Source organism: Gymnoscopelus microlampas (genome assembly GCF_963454915.1).
Source record: "Gymnoscopelus microlampas genome assembly, chromosome: 16".
Lineage (NCBI taxonomy): Eukaryota > Metazoa > Chordata > Actinopteri > Myctophiformes > Myctophidae > Gymnoscopelus > Gymnoscopelus microlampas.
The window spans coordinates 46,794,124-46,808,214 of NC_139953.1; the positions used below are offsets into that span (position 1 = coordinate 46,794,124).

Genomic DNA, 14,091 nt, shown 5'->3' on the forward strand with positions numbered 1-14,091 from the left:
ACGTGTTCAGGTAAATGTGTGGTTGTGATTCTGTGCGTTCTTACCTCTCCTTCTCCAGTTGCATGAGTTTGTCCACATCGTACGCCAGGTTCACATCGTGTACGTGACACGTTGGATACGCCTCCCTGTGCAAAACAAGCACAGGACAAAACCATTTACATCATTGGTTCTCAAAGTCTGGGGTCCGGGGACCCCCAGGGGTGCTTGGAGGAGTACCAGGGGGTCCCCAGCAAAATTAGTTAATACAGTGTCATAATTTTTTTTTTTAAGCAAAATGTATTCAAAGAGTAGGCATGACATTGTATTCAAATTTTGCAAAAACTAAACAACTCTTCGGTTTTATATTTTCAACAGTGTCATCATTTTAACCACTTTAACCATAGTTTGGCTATTCAAAATTAGCAGATATATAAGTGCATAGCACGGCATGAGTGCCGTGCTATGAGCTGGTAGATCTGCTGGGTTTTTTTTATCGTGAAAACTTGCGCAAATCATTGAATATTTTTTTAAAGCGAACATTTTTAACTCAAATCTTTGCTTCTGGGGTTCCTGGAACAAAATATTGTGAGATGGGGTCGGCGGCCAAATACATATCATTTTTTGGGGGTCCTAGACATGAAAAAGGTTGAGAACCACTGATTTAAATACTAAAAAAGGTGCTGTAAGTGATATTTTTGGTTTAAACTAAAAGTATATATTTAATACATTTATAAAATCTCTATATACTCTAACAGTAGTCGTTGCTACAGAGTGTTTATTCAGTAACAGGGGTCTCCCCACCTCTCCAGCTCTTTAGTAAAAACATTTTTCAGGTGGGTTAGAAACTTATTTTTCAGTTTGTTTCATCACTTCTAATTTCACTTGCTCATCCTGTATGAGATCTCTCTCTCCTGATTGGATCAAATTGATATCCCGACCTGTATTTTCTGTTTATCAAAAAGCTGGAGAGACCCCCGTTACTGAACAGTCACTTACACTCCCTTAATGTGTTTTACACCTGTGTGTGTGTGTGTGTGTGTGTGTGTGTGTGTGTGTGTGTGTGTGTGTGTGTGTGTGTGTGTGTGTGTGTGTGTGTGTGTGTGTGTGTGTGTAACACATCAGCTCTGTTGTACTCACATGAAGTGAGTCTTAACAGCCTCCTCAGTGGCTGCTTTAGGGACTGAACACACGAACAAGGTGTTTCTGGTCTAGAAGGACAAGAAAGACACACAACCACCAGACAACGCGTCAACATCAGGACACCATCACACATCACTGTTAAGCCTGGTATCGTTGCTGTCGCTATCGTAGACTTAGTAAACGAGTCCTGTGTTGTCTCTGCACTTGGACCGCTTTTTCTGTCTACGCCAAATATCTCTGCCAAAAATAGCGCATACACACGATGTGTTGTGAGCTTGTAGATCTGCTATTTTTGGATACTGTTCCCCCCAGAATATGGATGTTGGGGTTCAAGTGGTTAAGTTGATTAGCCCTGGTGTAGGGTTAGCAAAATGATTAAGCATAGCATATAGCACATGGTATTGTATACCTTTGTGTCAACACATGCAGTAGACTCCCATTCGCTTTCCTAGATGGAGTTCAAAGGGGATTCATACGTTGGGTGATCTATTTGATGAGAATGGTTTGCGTTCGTTTCAGAATTTATGTGACACATTTAATTTGCCAGGCAACTCATTTTTCTTTTATTTACAACTGAGAACAGCCATGAGGACTTATGGAGTTCCGTGGCAGACTTCCCTTACAATGCACCCTTTACATAGACTCATCTGTGACGTTAGTAGGTCAAGAGGCCTTGTTTCCGCATTGTATGTTTTTTTTATTAGAATCTAATTATGGGTCCCTAGCTGTGGATACTCTATGGAGAAATGATATAGGGAATTTGGAGCCTGATTTTGATTGGGACACAGTTTGGTCTAATATATTGCTGTCTTCTAGGAATCCAGATCATCAACAGATTCATTTAAATTTTGTTCACCGTACATATTTGACTCCCCGTAGATTATGTGCTATGAGGTTTATAAATAGCCCCAACTGCACATTTTGTAATCCAAATGTTATTGGTACCTTTTTTCACATGGTTTGGGAATGTCCAAATGTTTCCTCTTTTTGGAGTATGGTTGCTGCTAAATTGTCATTACTTTTGGGAGCTAATATTACACCTTCTCCATCGGTATTTATATTAAATGATGTGTCCCGGCTACAACTGAACTGCACACATAAGCGCATCTTCTTTGCTGGCTTAACAGCTGCAAAGAAAATGGTAGCTACAAGGTGGAAACCTCCTCATACTCTAACTTTTCGCCAATGGGCTTTAACTTTTTTAGATATTGTTTATTTAGAACTGTCAACGGCAAGGTTGCATGGAGCAAGTGAGAAGAACATTGATATGTGGTCTAACGTTGCAGATAAGATTAAAGACTTGGTTTAAGTGTTGTATAACAGTGTTATAACCTTGCACAGGTATAGACATGGTGTTTGATCCTTACATTTTGAGACATTGTTGGTCCGGGGAGGGGTGGGTGGGTTTATTTTTATTTTTATTATTATTGTTTCTGTTTAAGTTGTTTGTATCTTGTTTTTGTTGTTGAAAAATGTATTCATTTAAAAACATGATTGTATTTCGATATAATAAAAACAATTGATAACAAAAAAAAAACACATGCAGTAGACTCCAGAGAATCTGTGCCACATGTGTGCTACATCACCCTACTGTATCCTAGGCCCTAGGGCATAGTACACTGGAGTAGGATGATATTATTGTCATTAGTATCAGTGGTGTAAATTAACTAAGTACATGTACTAAAATTACTGTACTTAAGTCATTTTTTAAAGTACGGTACTTTTACTTTACTGGAGTATTTCCAATTTTCTGTACTTTTACTTCTACTCCACTACATCTTAGAGGCAAATTTTGTACTTTAACTCCACAACAATTATTTGAAAACATTATTTACTACTTCAGCCCTATCTATCTATCTATCTATCTATCTATCTATACCCGCTATTTGAAAATAGCCGATCTACAAGCTCACAATGCGTCGCGATGCGATGCATTGTGACCTTGTAGATCTGCTATTTTCAAAAAGCTGGAATACACACTTGTGAAATGGGACATTCTGCATAATGAGTACTTTCTACTTTTGCTACATTTTGATGCCAATACTTTTGTACTTTTACTCAAGTAAACATCAGGACACCATCACACATGCATGCATTCATGCATGAATGAATGAATGAATGAATGAATGAATGAACGCACTCACTCACTCACTCACTCACTCACTCACTCACTCATTCATGCATACATACACGGGACATACATACAAACTGTTCTTTTTATGGCCTGCCACCCGTTTAGTGCCAGGCCATAAAAAGGATAATAAAAGTGTGAAGACATAATTGTGGATATTGTCTCATAACATCAGCCTTTGATGACTGGATGTCAGAAGTGTCAGTGAAATGACAGCGTTGTTTGTGACTCACCGTTTCCCTGTGCATGCCTTTCATCTGAGACGTGTGATGTCTGAGCAGCACCACCGTCAGCACCAAGTACAGCACCGCAAACACCGTGTGTAGCCACAACAAGTTGTTCCTGTAACAAACACAAGTACAGCTCTACAAACACTGTGTGTAGCCACAACAAGTTGTTCCTGTAACAAACACCATAATAATATTATTGTCATTATTATCAGTGGTGTAAAGTAACTAAGTGCATTTACTCAAGTACTGTACCATTTTTAGGTACTTTTAGTCTTCTACTTTACTGGAGTATTTCCAATTTTCTGTACTTTTACTTCTATTCATTCACTACATCTCAGAGGCAAATATTGTACTTTTACTCCACTACAATTATTTGAAAACTTTAGTTACTAGTTAGTTTCATAGATTATTATTTCAAAACATACATTAACCACTTCAGCCCTATATATATATATTCCAGCTATTTGAAAATAGCAGATCTACAAGCTCACAATTTCGTCGCGATTGTGAGCTTGCATATCTGCTATTTTCACAAATATTTGTATTCATTTGAAAACTTGTGAAATGACATTTTGCATAATGAGAACGTTCTACTTTTGGTACATTAGGTACATTTTGATGCCAATACTTTTGTACTTTTACTCAAAATCTGGCATTTTTTTTATTCCAGGCTTTTACTTGTAACAGAGTATTTCTACATTGCAGTATTGATACTTTTACTTAAAAGAAATGTAAAAAATTTGAGTACCTTTTCCACCACTGATTAGTATTATTAGGCCTAGTAGTAGTATTGTAATTATTTATTAATTACCCTCTCTGAAGGTTCCCAAGTGTTGTCCTTCCAAAGTTGTATGGGTCATTTCCTGGAAGAAATATATATCGTGTTGCTTTTAAAACATATCCATTTCAAATACAGTGAAAAACATTTTTGCCCAATGCTGGCATACATGAGGTATAGGCCCAGACCATACATGGGCAACTGGCGGCCCGGGGGCCACATGCGGGCCCCACCTTCACTTAATGCGGCCAGCAGGTTAATATTCGGAATACTGATATATCATTGATTTCAGCTGTTACAATTCCAAACATGCAAACATGACCCGCTTTAATTACTTCAGTCTGTATTAGTAGCTTAACTCACTGAGTGCCATTAACGTGTTTCACGTGTTTTTAGCGCTATGGCTCAACGTGCCATTAACGTGTTTGACGTGTTTTTGAAAAATTAGCATAAAAATGAAAAAAAAAAAAAACTTTTTTTTTTTTTTTGTAACACATGTTCAGAACCCAAGATATCATCATCTTAAGGTGTGCAGCTCCATCCAGTCCTTGTTTAACTTAGAACTGAAAAAGGCTGTATCTCGCTTCCTAAGCACTTTTTGTTTTTTGTGAAAAAAACTCTGGCACTGGGACAACATCATTTTTAAATATTTTTTGTTTATTCGTTTCTGTTCTTTTACATACTCATAGGTAGTAAAATTGAGTGCCAGAATTGTCAAGCGTTTAAAAAAAATTAAAAATTCTGGCACTCAATGAGTTAATGACTAGTGTTAAAATTCTATTGTCTTTTTTATGTCCAATGTATTTGTATTTAAGTTCATAAAGTTAACATAAGTATAACTAAATGCATTTGAAATTAAATAAAAATGTTAATTTTTATTTAATTGATTTGAATTGAAAAATAGCAAAAACAAATCAGGATTTAAATTTAAAAAAAGCAAAAATAGCCGATCTACAAGCTCAAAACGTGTCGCAGCGATAAGAGGTTTCTGTACAGTATATGCAATGTGGCCCTCTGGAGTGAGTGTGAAAATATAGTGGCCCTCTCCATCATCAAAGTTGAATCACCCCTGGCCCAGACAAAGGGCTGAGAATGGGTTTATTGGAGGAAAAAAACAAAAACGTGTTTCAGAACTGATGACAGCTGTGGGATTGGGCCTTCTGCCAGATGTACTAATCTACATAATGAGCAGGTAATCAGTACAGGAAGAGATTTGTAGATCAGTCAAACAATACAGGCACTCATACACACGCACGCATTATGCCTCTCACTGTGCAATCTTATAAACCCTGGGCCCCCTGACTTCCATTATCACACTGGACACCGTTAGCCGCAAAATAAAAACAAATATCTGATTATGCTTAAAGACCCATTCCACCACAATCCATGTTTGGTTTGTGTGGTTAAAGGGATAGTTCACTCAAAAAAATTACTTATTTTCTATCAATTACACACCGCATGAAGCCTTGAATTCATGGAGATTTTTTTTTTAAGTTTTTGTCGCATTTCTAAGCCAATAATTGACGGCGGAAAGATGCTAATAATGTCTCCTACCGGAACCGCCGCTGGTCATCAAATTATTGGCTTAGGAATGAGACAAAAACAAAAAAAATCTCCATGAATTCAAGTCTCCACGGGGTGAGAAATTGATAGAAAAGAAGACATTTTGGCACAGGCGCTGGGAAGAGGAACGCACCACTATGTCTTTACCGTAGGAATGCATGACAGACTGGTGGACGTGTATATTTGCTCAAAAGACACGGCCCCTTAGGGTAAAACACTCATACTGTGTATATTGGCGAGGCCTGAAAAACAAGAGCTATCACCTTTTATGTCTCGCCACAACTTTGAAAGCTAAAGGCCAATCCCCTCACGTGACCTTGTATAAGCGACGCGATTGGTTAAAAAACGTTAACCTGGACGAAGACGATTAGTATGGTCGGTTAGGCTCGCCAGGGCGAGACAATAAATGACTACTTCTATACCCTTGTTTTCCTGTGTCTGTCCGCTGTCCTGTTTATATATAAAAAACACAACGCACCCAGCAGGTCACCAGACAGGTTGACGGGCAGGATGATGGACACAGAGGTGATAGTGATGAGCACCAGTAGGACGATCAAATGGCGCTGGAAGGACAGGTAGTAGATCGCATCAATGCCACACTTCTCCTTCACCTTCTCCTCACTGTGGCAGAACACACACACACACACACACACACACACACACACACACACACACACACACACACACACACACACACACACACACACACACACACACACACACACACACACACACACACACACACACACACACACACACACACACACACACACACAGAAATTATTGGTCTCAATCTATTGGTGAGTTATCTGACTGAACTCTTCCACAATCCCTGAGCATTACAAAGAGTCTGTAACCACCTCTCGCAAAAGCTGCACACAGGAAGCTGTCATCCATTTGTAATTTCCGTAAATATATTTTAACCCATTAAGACCTGAGGCGATTCTTTAAAAAAAAATTTTTTGAAAAAAATCTAACAAAAAAAAGATTTTTCAAAAATAGCAGATCTACAATCTCATTTTTTTATGCTATTTTTGAATAGCCAAAGAAATCTAAAGTCACACAAATGCGTTCCAGGTCTTAACTCTCTCAGTGCCAAGCCCCGAGTTATCCCGAGTTTTTTCTGAATGCCCTCAGTGCCAGAACGAAAAATCCTGAGTTTTTAATTTTCTCTTTTTTTTGGAAAAAAATGTTCAGAACCCAATATATCATTATCTGAAGATGTACAGCTCCATCCACTCTTTGTTTAACTTATAACTGAAAAAGGCTGTATCTCGCTTCCTAAGCACTTTTTTTTTACTTTGAAAAAAAAAAAAACGCTGGCAGTTTAGAGAACATTTTTTTTATTTCATTGGCACTGAGAGAGTTAAAGGGTTAAATATATTTTTTTATATCTTTAAAACATATTTTCTTATTTCATCTAAGCAGCAGAGATAGGCTTCGACTGCTTTGGTTTCCAGTACGAGGATGTATTTACTCAACTGCAAAGAACAAAACAGAAGTGGCGGAGGGGACATCCCCTTCATGTTCTAATCATTTTCAGAACTTCCCGTGTACACACACACCGTTAGGCTGAAAGCATTTGAAAATTGTGCGAGTCAACAGTCTGTGGTGAGAGACTGTTTGGCTAATGACCGCCAGTCCTGTGTGACTGGAAAAACACATCAACAGCCACAAACCAGATAAGATCTGGTCCGTTTAGATTGAACTTACTCCATTCTGATGATGTAAGGCAGCCAGGAGCAGAAACCCTGCACAGAAACAGAGACATGTTAATAATAGCAGTTCACTCCAACAACCACAACTATAGATATATTGTTTTAAACATCATTCTAACTAATACAGTAGGTAAGCTCAGTGGCCTTGTGGTTAACTCATTAAGACCAGGAACGCATCTGTGTCATTTTTTTATTTGAGCTAAAAAGCATTATTTTACACTTTGGCTATTCAAAAATAGCAGATCTACAAGCTCATAGCGCGGCACCGAGTGCCGCGCTACGAGCTTGTAGATCTGCTATTTTTGAAAAATCGTGAACATTTGTGCAAATCTTTGAATATATATATTTTTTATGGGAAATATTTTGACTCAAATCTTTGCTTCTGGGGGGGTCCCTATTACAAACTATTTTGAGCTGGGGTCCGCGGCCAAACACGTATCATTTTGGGGGTCCTTGACATGAGAACGTTTGAGAATCACTAATGTAAAAACATAAGTTTTTCAAAAAACTGTTAGGATTTAGAAGACATTTGTAGAATCGCACAGAAGCAAAGATTTGAGCTAAAATGTTTGCTCTAAAAATATATATATTCAAAGATTTGCAAAAATGTAATGGGTTAAGCCGCCTCACGCTACAGAAGTAAGAGAGTACTTAATTACTTACTTACTAACTAACTAAGGTGGATGGCTGAGACCTGCACACCACAACTAAATTATAACAACTGCTACAGTGGTGAACCATGTCGTTGAGATCACTTTCAGAGTGATTTGATCACTTCCACCCTGGATTCCCCATTTTGGAAATATACACTTTTCGACAGGACAGGCTAAAAGATATTTTTGTTTTCTAAACATTATTTAGAACATGAGTATGAATCAGGCTTAAGTGATTGATTGCTATGACACATATAATGATACAAAAAAGAAGAAATGTCAAGAATGCCAAATGGCATCTTGTGACTAAAAACTGTGTTCCTCTAAGTCTGTCACGTCACAGAAAACACAAGGCAATCAGGAAGTGGTTTTAGCGTTTTCACAGATTGTCACAAGTTTATGCATATGATCACACCAGTGATTGTGATCAGTTCTGCTGTTCTTAGAAGTTTTATGTGAATGCAGTCAGTGACACATGCATGGATTAAAGCAAAATAAAATCTCACGACTGAAAACTGTTGCTACTAGGCCACATCCTAATATGTGATTTGTGAAACGAGCGTGAAAGGAGCCCCCCCCACCCACCCACCCCCACAGTAGCGCCATGTGTCCTAACACAATATGTAAAATGTTTTGGTAGCCATACAGCCAACCACTTGAAGCAATTGCAGATTGAGGCTTCTAACGTTTGCCGTTACGAAATATCGAGATCATTAGGGTTTTCTGGAAGACTGAACGTGTATTCTATCGCTAGTTTGACTACTTCAAATACTCTTTTAATATTAAAATCTTTTCATCCTAAAATAAATCTGAAAAAAGCCCAAAAATAGGTTATCTACAACAGCGGTCTTCAACGTTTTCAAGCCAAGGACCCCCTGGCTGAGAGAGAGCTGAAGCAGGGACCCCCTCTATATTGTATAAAATTGTGTTTCAGAGTAAAGTTTTTTTTTACTTAGTCTGCTATTTTTTCCCTCTACACCTATAGCCTCTTTGCCAAAAATATCCGATCTACAAGCTCTCAACGCCTCGCGCTGCGAGGCGTTGTGAGCTTGTAGATCTGATATTTTTGGCTAATGTTCCCCTCAGAAAAGGAATTCTAGGGTTCAAGTTAATGTAAAAAAAACGAAATCCTATCACACAAAGATTTGGCGGACCCCCTGTAGTAACTCTGAGGACCCCCTAGGGGTCCCGGACCCCCTGTTGAAGACCCCTGATCTACAAGCTTCCAACACGTCACAGCGAGACGTGTTGGAATCCAAATAACTGAGATCAGTCATCAGAACGTTCCTCCATGCACATGTGTGTGTTCCTCCATGCACATGTGTGTGTTCCTCCATGCATGTGTGTGTGTGTGTGTGTGTTCCGTACCAGCTCATTCTCCTGTTCCTCTGAATACGACACATAGGACGACATGCGTCCATAGCGGCGGTGTGACGTCTCATCGAACCTGGAGCAGAAAAACAAAACGACACAACCGCTGAATAAAAATAATTATTTCACTTCTCTTTAATGAACCACATGAACCCTAGCGCCCCTATTCTGGGGGGGGATGAACATTCGGTGAAAACAGCAGTTCTTCAAGCTCACATTGCATTGCGTTGCGATGCAATGTGAGCTTGTACAGTAGATCGGCCATTTTCGGCGAAGAGATTTGGTGTAGAAGCAAACAGGAGGGAACCCAATATAGACCCTAGGGGACCTTGGTCAACAAATGATGTATGGTTTAAGTGATTCATTCATCGTAATTGTTTTGTTCATCACCTACCATTTCAATTTGGGCATTTAGCTGCCGCTTTTATCCAGTGTGACTTACAAGTACGAGATCGTAATACGCAGCGCAAAGGCTGCAGCATACTCCATCTGACCCTGTGTTCGCCTTCAGTAGGTCAATAAGAACAAAATGACGTCATAAGAACTTTGGCCTTTCTGTTGTTCATTTCGGCTGTTTTTGCAGCTCCAAGATTTCCTAACTATCCGAATACGTCCGCTGGATGAACGTCATGTGTGATGGGTCAGACATTTAATGTGCATATGTTTTTTTTTCTCCGCAATCTATCAGCAACGCATCATGGTCAGTTTGGAAGAAGTAAGGAGGTACTGTACAAACCTCTGTACTTAAGCAATTAATTAATGGAGAGAGAGGTAGCACACACTTTGCCCACTGTGTCTGTCGCCATAAAAGGCGACTGATGTAAACAAACAGTGAAGGACCGTAGTAAAATAGTAAGGCACAGGGTTTGATTATTCATGCCTGAGAGAGGGTGCAGACTGATGACATATTGGGCGTGCGACAGACAGTGTTGTTATTCAGGCGGGCTGCGGTGTATTAAAATAAACGAAGCTGTTCTGGCGCTTCAAAGACTAAATGAGTTCTGTTTCTTGTCCTAATAGTGTCTAAAGCAGCTCTACACCTTGGCTTGGACTCTACAATATCACTGTTCCAGCAGTGTACAGTATACAGTGAGTGATTCTACCATTCAGAACCCAGAGCGGAGAGTATAACACAGGGTATAACAGGTCCATTTGGTTCCATTTGTACACTCTCAGAGTTAAATTAACATTGATTTTACAATATAAATTGGGGTCCCAGAGATAGAAATGCCATTAAATGGGGGTCCGTAGCCTAATGCATGTCAAACTGGGGGTCCTTGAAATTATTATTTTTTACGGCTAGAGCCGTAAAAATCTTCTCTTATGGGGTCCCTGGCTTATCTTTTCAAATGGGGGTCCGCGGGCTAATAAGTGTCAATTTGGGGGTCCTTGACATTTTGAGAACCACTGCTCTAGTCAACTAACAACAGGTGAATAGTCACATAGAGTGCAGATAGAGAGAACAATGTAGTGTCTCAAAGAACGTAGGATACCAGGTATTCGGGTAAACAATGAACCTAACGTCAACCATTCATACAAACAGAAAAGGTAACATTTCACATTGACCTCCATCTTGTGGATGTGATATACTGTAACTGACCCTTCGTTGTTGTCTGAGACGAGAGCCAGGCGCCCATAGTCCCACATCTTCTTCCTGATAACAGTGAAGAGGGTCAGCAGCACCTGGGATTGACAAAACACACCAACCAATACAATGTCACGTTACTGGTGACCACTGACCAGTCAACAAGGCTTACAGTATATGAGATGCTTTGCAATGCACTAGTTTCGTTCATTGCCCATACGTTAGTTTTAAGTGGCAATAATAATGAATGGCATGAATTAGAACATTTCTCACGCTCTCTAAGCTCATGAGATGTCGGATCCATTTCAAAGAAGCAATTAAAGAGGCATCGAAGAAGCCTTTTGGTCAGGAATGTGTCTTAGCCGACCAGAACGGCTAAGACACATGTGAGAGACAGAGAAAGAGCCGGAATAGATCAAAGTCAGCATGCTTGTTCCACTGTCAACTATGAATGTCAGTTATTATAAAGATAGCTAAACGCACACACAAGTCCCATTCATTGCATCTGAACTGGTTTACATTACATTTACACCTGGCCACTAAGAGATTGATTCCTGTGCTATTTTCATCACGACACAATTGTACAATTGTATAAAACAGGGAGGGCTTAAGTGATTTTAACTCATGGCTTGCGCTCCAGCCATCAGAAGGGTTGGTTCCCGCCTGGTCTCACGATACCAGACAATGGGAGATCACCTAGGACCCAAGAGTTCAACACTTTGAATCCCTATATATCCAAGTCGATCAGATTTGGATGTTAAATGATGTGATCTGAAATATTATTTCAAATCAGCCTCTGATTGGAACAATGTGGACAGCCATGTTGGTCTGTTGTCCAATCAGAGTGTGCTATTAAAGGGAAAGAGGCACACCACCTATGTAGACACAATGCGGTGTGACAGTGGAGCTAACAACACGGTAGAGCTGAAGACCCTGATGCTAGACAGGAGGGCAGCGATTCAGGAGTCTAGAGTTGGTGTTGACTAGACCGCACTCTCACATCATCCCTGTCACTGTATTCAGTGTTGTGAGCCTGTAGTTCGGCTATTTTCACTATTGTGCATCGTCGTATGACAAAGAATAAATGGGCCCTATGCGTACAAGCAAAGAAACATCTGCCCTCGCAAATACAAATATGAAGGCTTTCTTCCCATGTGTGGCAGCCATACTAGCATGAAAGAGTGTAATGTTACTTGGAGTGTAAATGTTACTTCCTTCACAGATTGCTACCGACAATGATATTAGTCAAAGTTGTGTTCCATTCCAGTCAAACACAGTGGCTCTCTGGAAAGACTCTGCTACACTAAATGGAACAGAACCTTAATTAGTAATACATCATTGGTAAAAACCTTTGAATGAAGTAACATTACACTCTTATTTCATGCCAATGTTGCACTTGCTGCCATGCATAGGGCCCATTAGCAATAATTCATGAAAACAAAACATAAAAAGATTAAATCTGGACAAACACGGTTTCTACCCACAGCGGCGAGTCATGACACACATAATGTAAACCAGGGGTCTTAAACAGGCGGTCCCGGACCCCTCGGGGGCCTCAGAGTTACTACAATGGGCCCCCTAAATCTTGAACCCTAGCATTCCTATTCTGAGGGGAACATTAGCCGAAAATAGCCGATCTACAAGCCCACAGCGCCTCGCGTTGTGGGCTTGTAGATCTGCTATTTTCGGCCAAAGTGGTTTGGTGTAGAGTGAAAAAGAGCAAACCAGGTACAAGTGGCTAAATGTCTGAAAATATACATTGAACATGAATCCAACACAACACTACACAATGATAGTGCTGTCAAAACAAGTCTATGAAGCCATCTATGAAATGTATGAAAAGGTTTAAAGGAGTAGTTCACCCCAAAAAAATGACTTATTTTCTATCAATTACACACCCCATGAACCCTTGAATTCATGGAGATTATTTAGCTTTTTGTTGCATTCCTGAGCCGATCATTTGATGACCGGTGGACTCAAATGCAGGTCAATTGAGTCTCCTGCCGGAGACATAAGCAAATTACTGGCACAGGAATGCGACAAAAACTAAAATAATCTCCATGAATTCAAGGCTTCATGGGGGGGTGTGTAATTGATAGAAAATAAGTAATGTGTTGGGTGAACTACTCTTTTAATCTGCAACACAGTTTTATGTGGGGGGTCCCTGCTTCATCTCTCTCTCAGCTAAGGGGTCCTTGGACTGCTGTAAACAATGACACAAATAACCCACCAGGAAGACGGTGAAGTCCAGCAGCAGGACGATGGGGACCCCTCCAAAGCTGACCCCCTTCAGCACAGTGCTCTGAGCAGAGCTGAAGCAGCTGCTGTTGTCTGCCGGCGTAGTACCGTTAGCCGCCAGCAGGGCCTGCTCCTCCCACCACATGGAAGACATCACTGGACTTCTATTATAGCGAGGGGAGAATAAGAAGATCATTATAAAATACAGAACACAATAGAGTCAAGAGGTTTTATTGTCTCAATAAAAAAACTAAAAAAACAATATTTTTGGATATCACTCCTACAGATATTATCCAAACATCACGCAAATCGGTACACAGTATCTCTATAGTCATGTGATCAAGACGGATCCGTCCGATATTTCATATTCCATCCTGATTGGCTACGGTTGCCTTCCAAAGTTTGCAGGATTGGTCCGTTTTGAACAAAATGCCTCAAATCATGAACGCAGCGTGCGATTTCCGTGGAAATTTCACACGCACATTCCCACTAGGCCGAGGAAGAAATGCCACCCTTTTCACCTTGGCCTGTTATAGCGCCACCAGGAGGCCACAATAACCTACGTGACCTGGCGGAGACCTGTGCTCCGAGGAGCACTTTTTCTAGTTTGTCACTTTGTTGTAAGCATTTTTGCTCTATCTGTGGTTAACCAGCCATACCCACGGTATGGCTGGTTCCCCAAAAGTCACGCTAATATTAGTGAGC

General features: G+C 40.1%; 1 protein-coding gene across 3 annotated transcripts in view; it reads right to left on the reverse strand.

The window, feature by feature from the left end:
• Window positions 1–14,091, reverse strand: part of tmem63a (transmembrane protein 63A) — a 58,981-nt gene that overhangs the window by 40,114 nt on the left and 4,776 nt on the right. For 2 of the 3 annotated variants that reach the window (XM_084083219.1, XM_084083220.1), the window contains exons 2-10: window positions 13,379–13,547; window positions 11,164–11,246; window positions 9,561–9,639; window positions 7,535–7,572; window positions 6,300–6,442; window positions 4,292–4,343; window positions 3,484–3,592; window positions 1,117–1,187; window positions 45–125 (exon numbers count right to left, since the gene is read on the reverse strand). In XM_084083219.1, the coding sequence (XP_083939345.1) occupies window positions 45–125; window positions 1,117–1,187; window positions 3,484–3,592; window positions 4,292–4,343; window positions 6,300–6,442; window positions 7,535–7,572; window positions 9,561–9,639; window positions 11,164–11,246; window positions 13,379–13,540 (818 nt within the window). In that variant the 5' untranslated portion in view covers window positions 13,541–13,547. Of the gene's footprint in view, window positions 1–44; window positions 126–1,116; window positions 1,188–3,483; window positions 3,593–4,291; window positions 4,344–6,299; window positions 6,443–7,534; window positions 7,573–9,560; window positions 9,640–11,163; window positions 11,247–13,378; window positions 13,551–14,091 lie in introns of all 3 variants that reach the window. The other variant, XM_084083218.1, reaches the window with a different exon arrangement.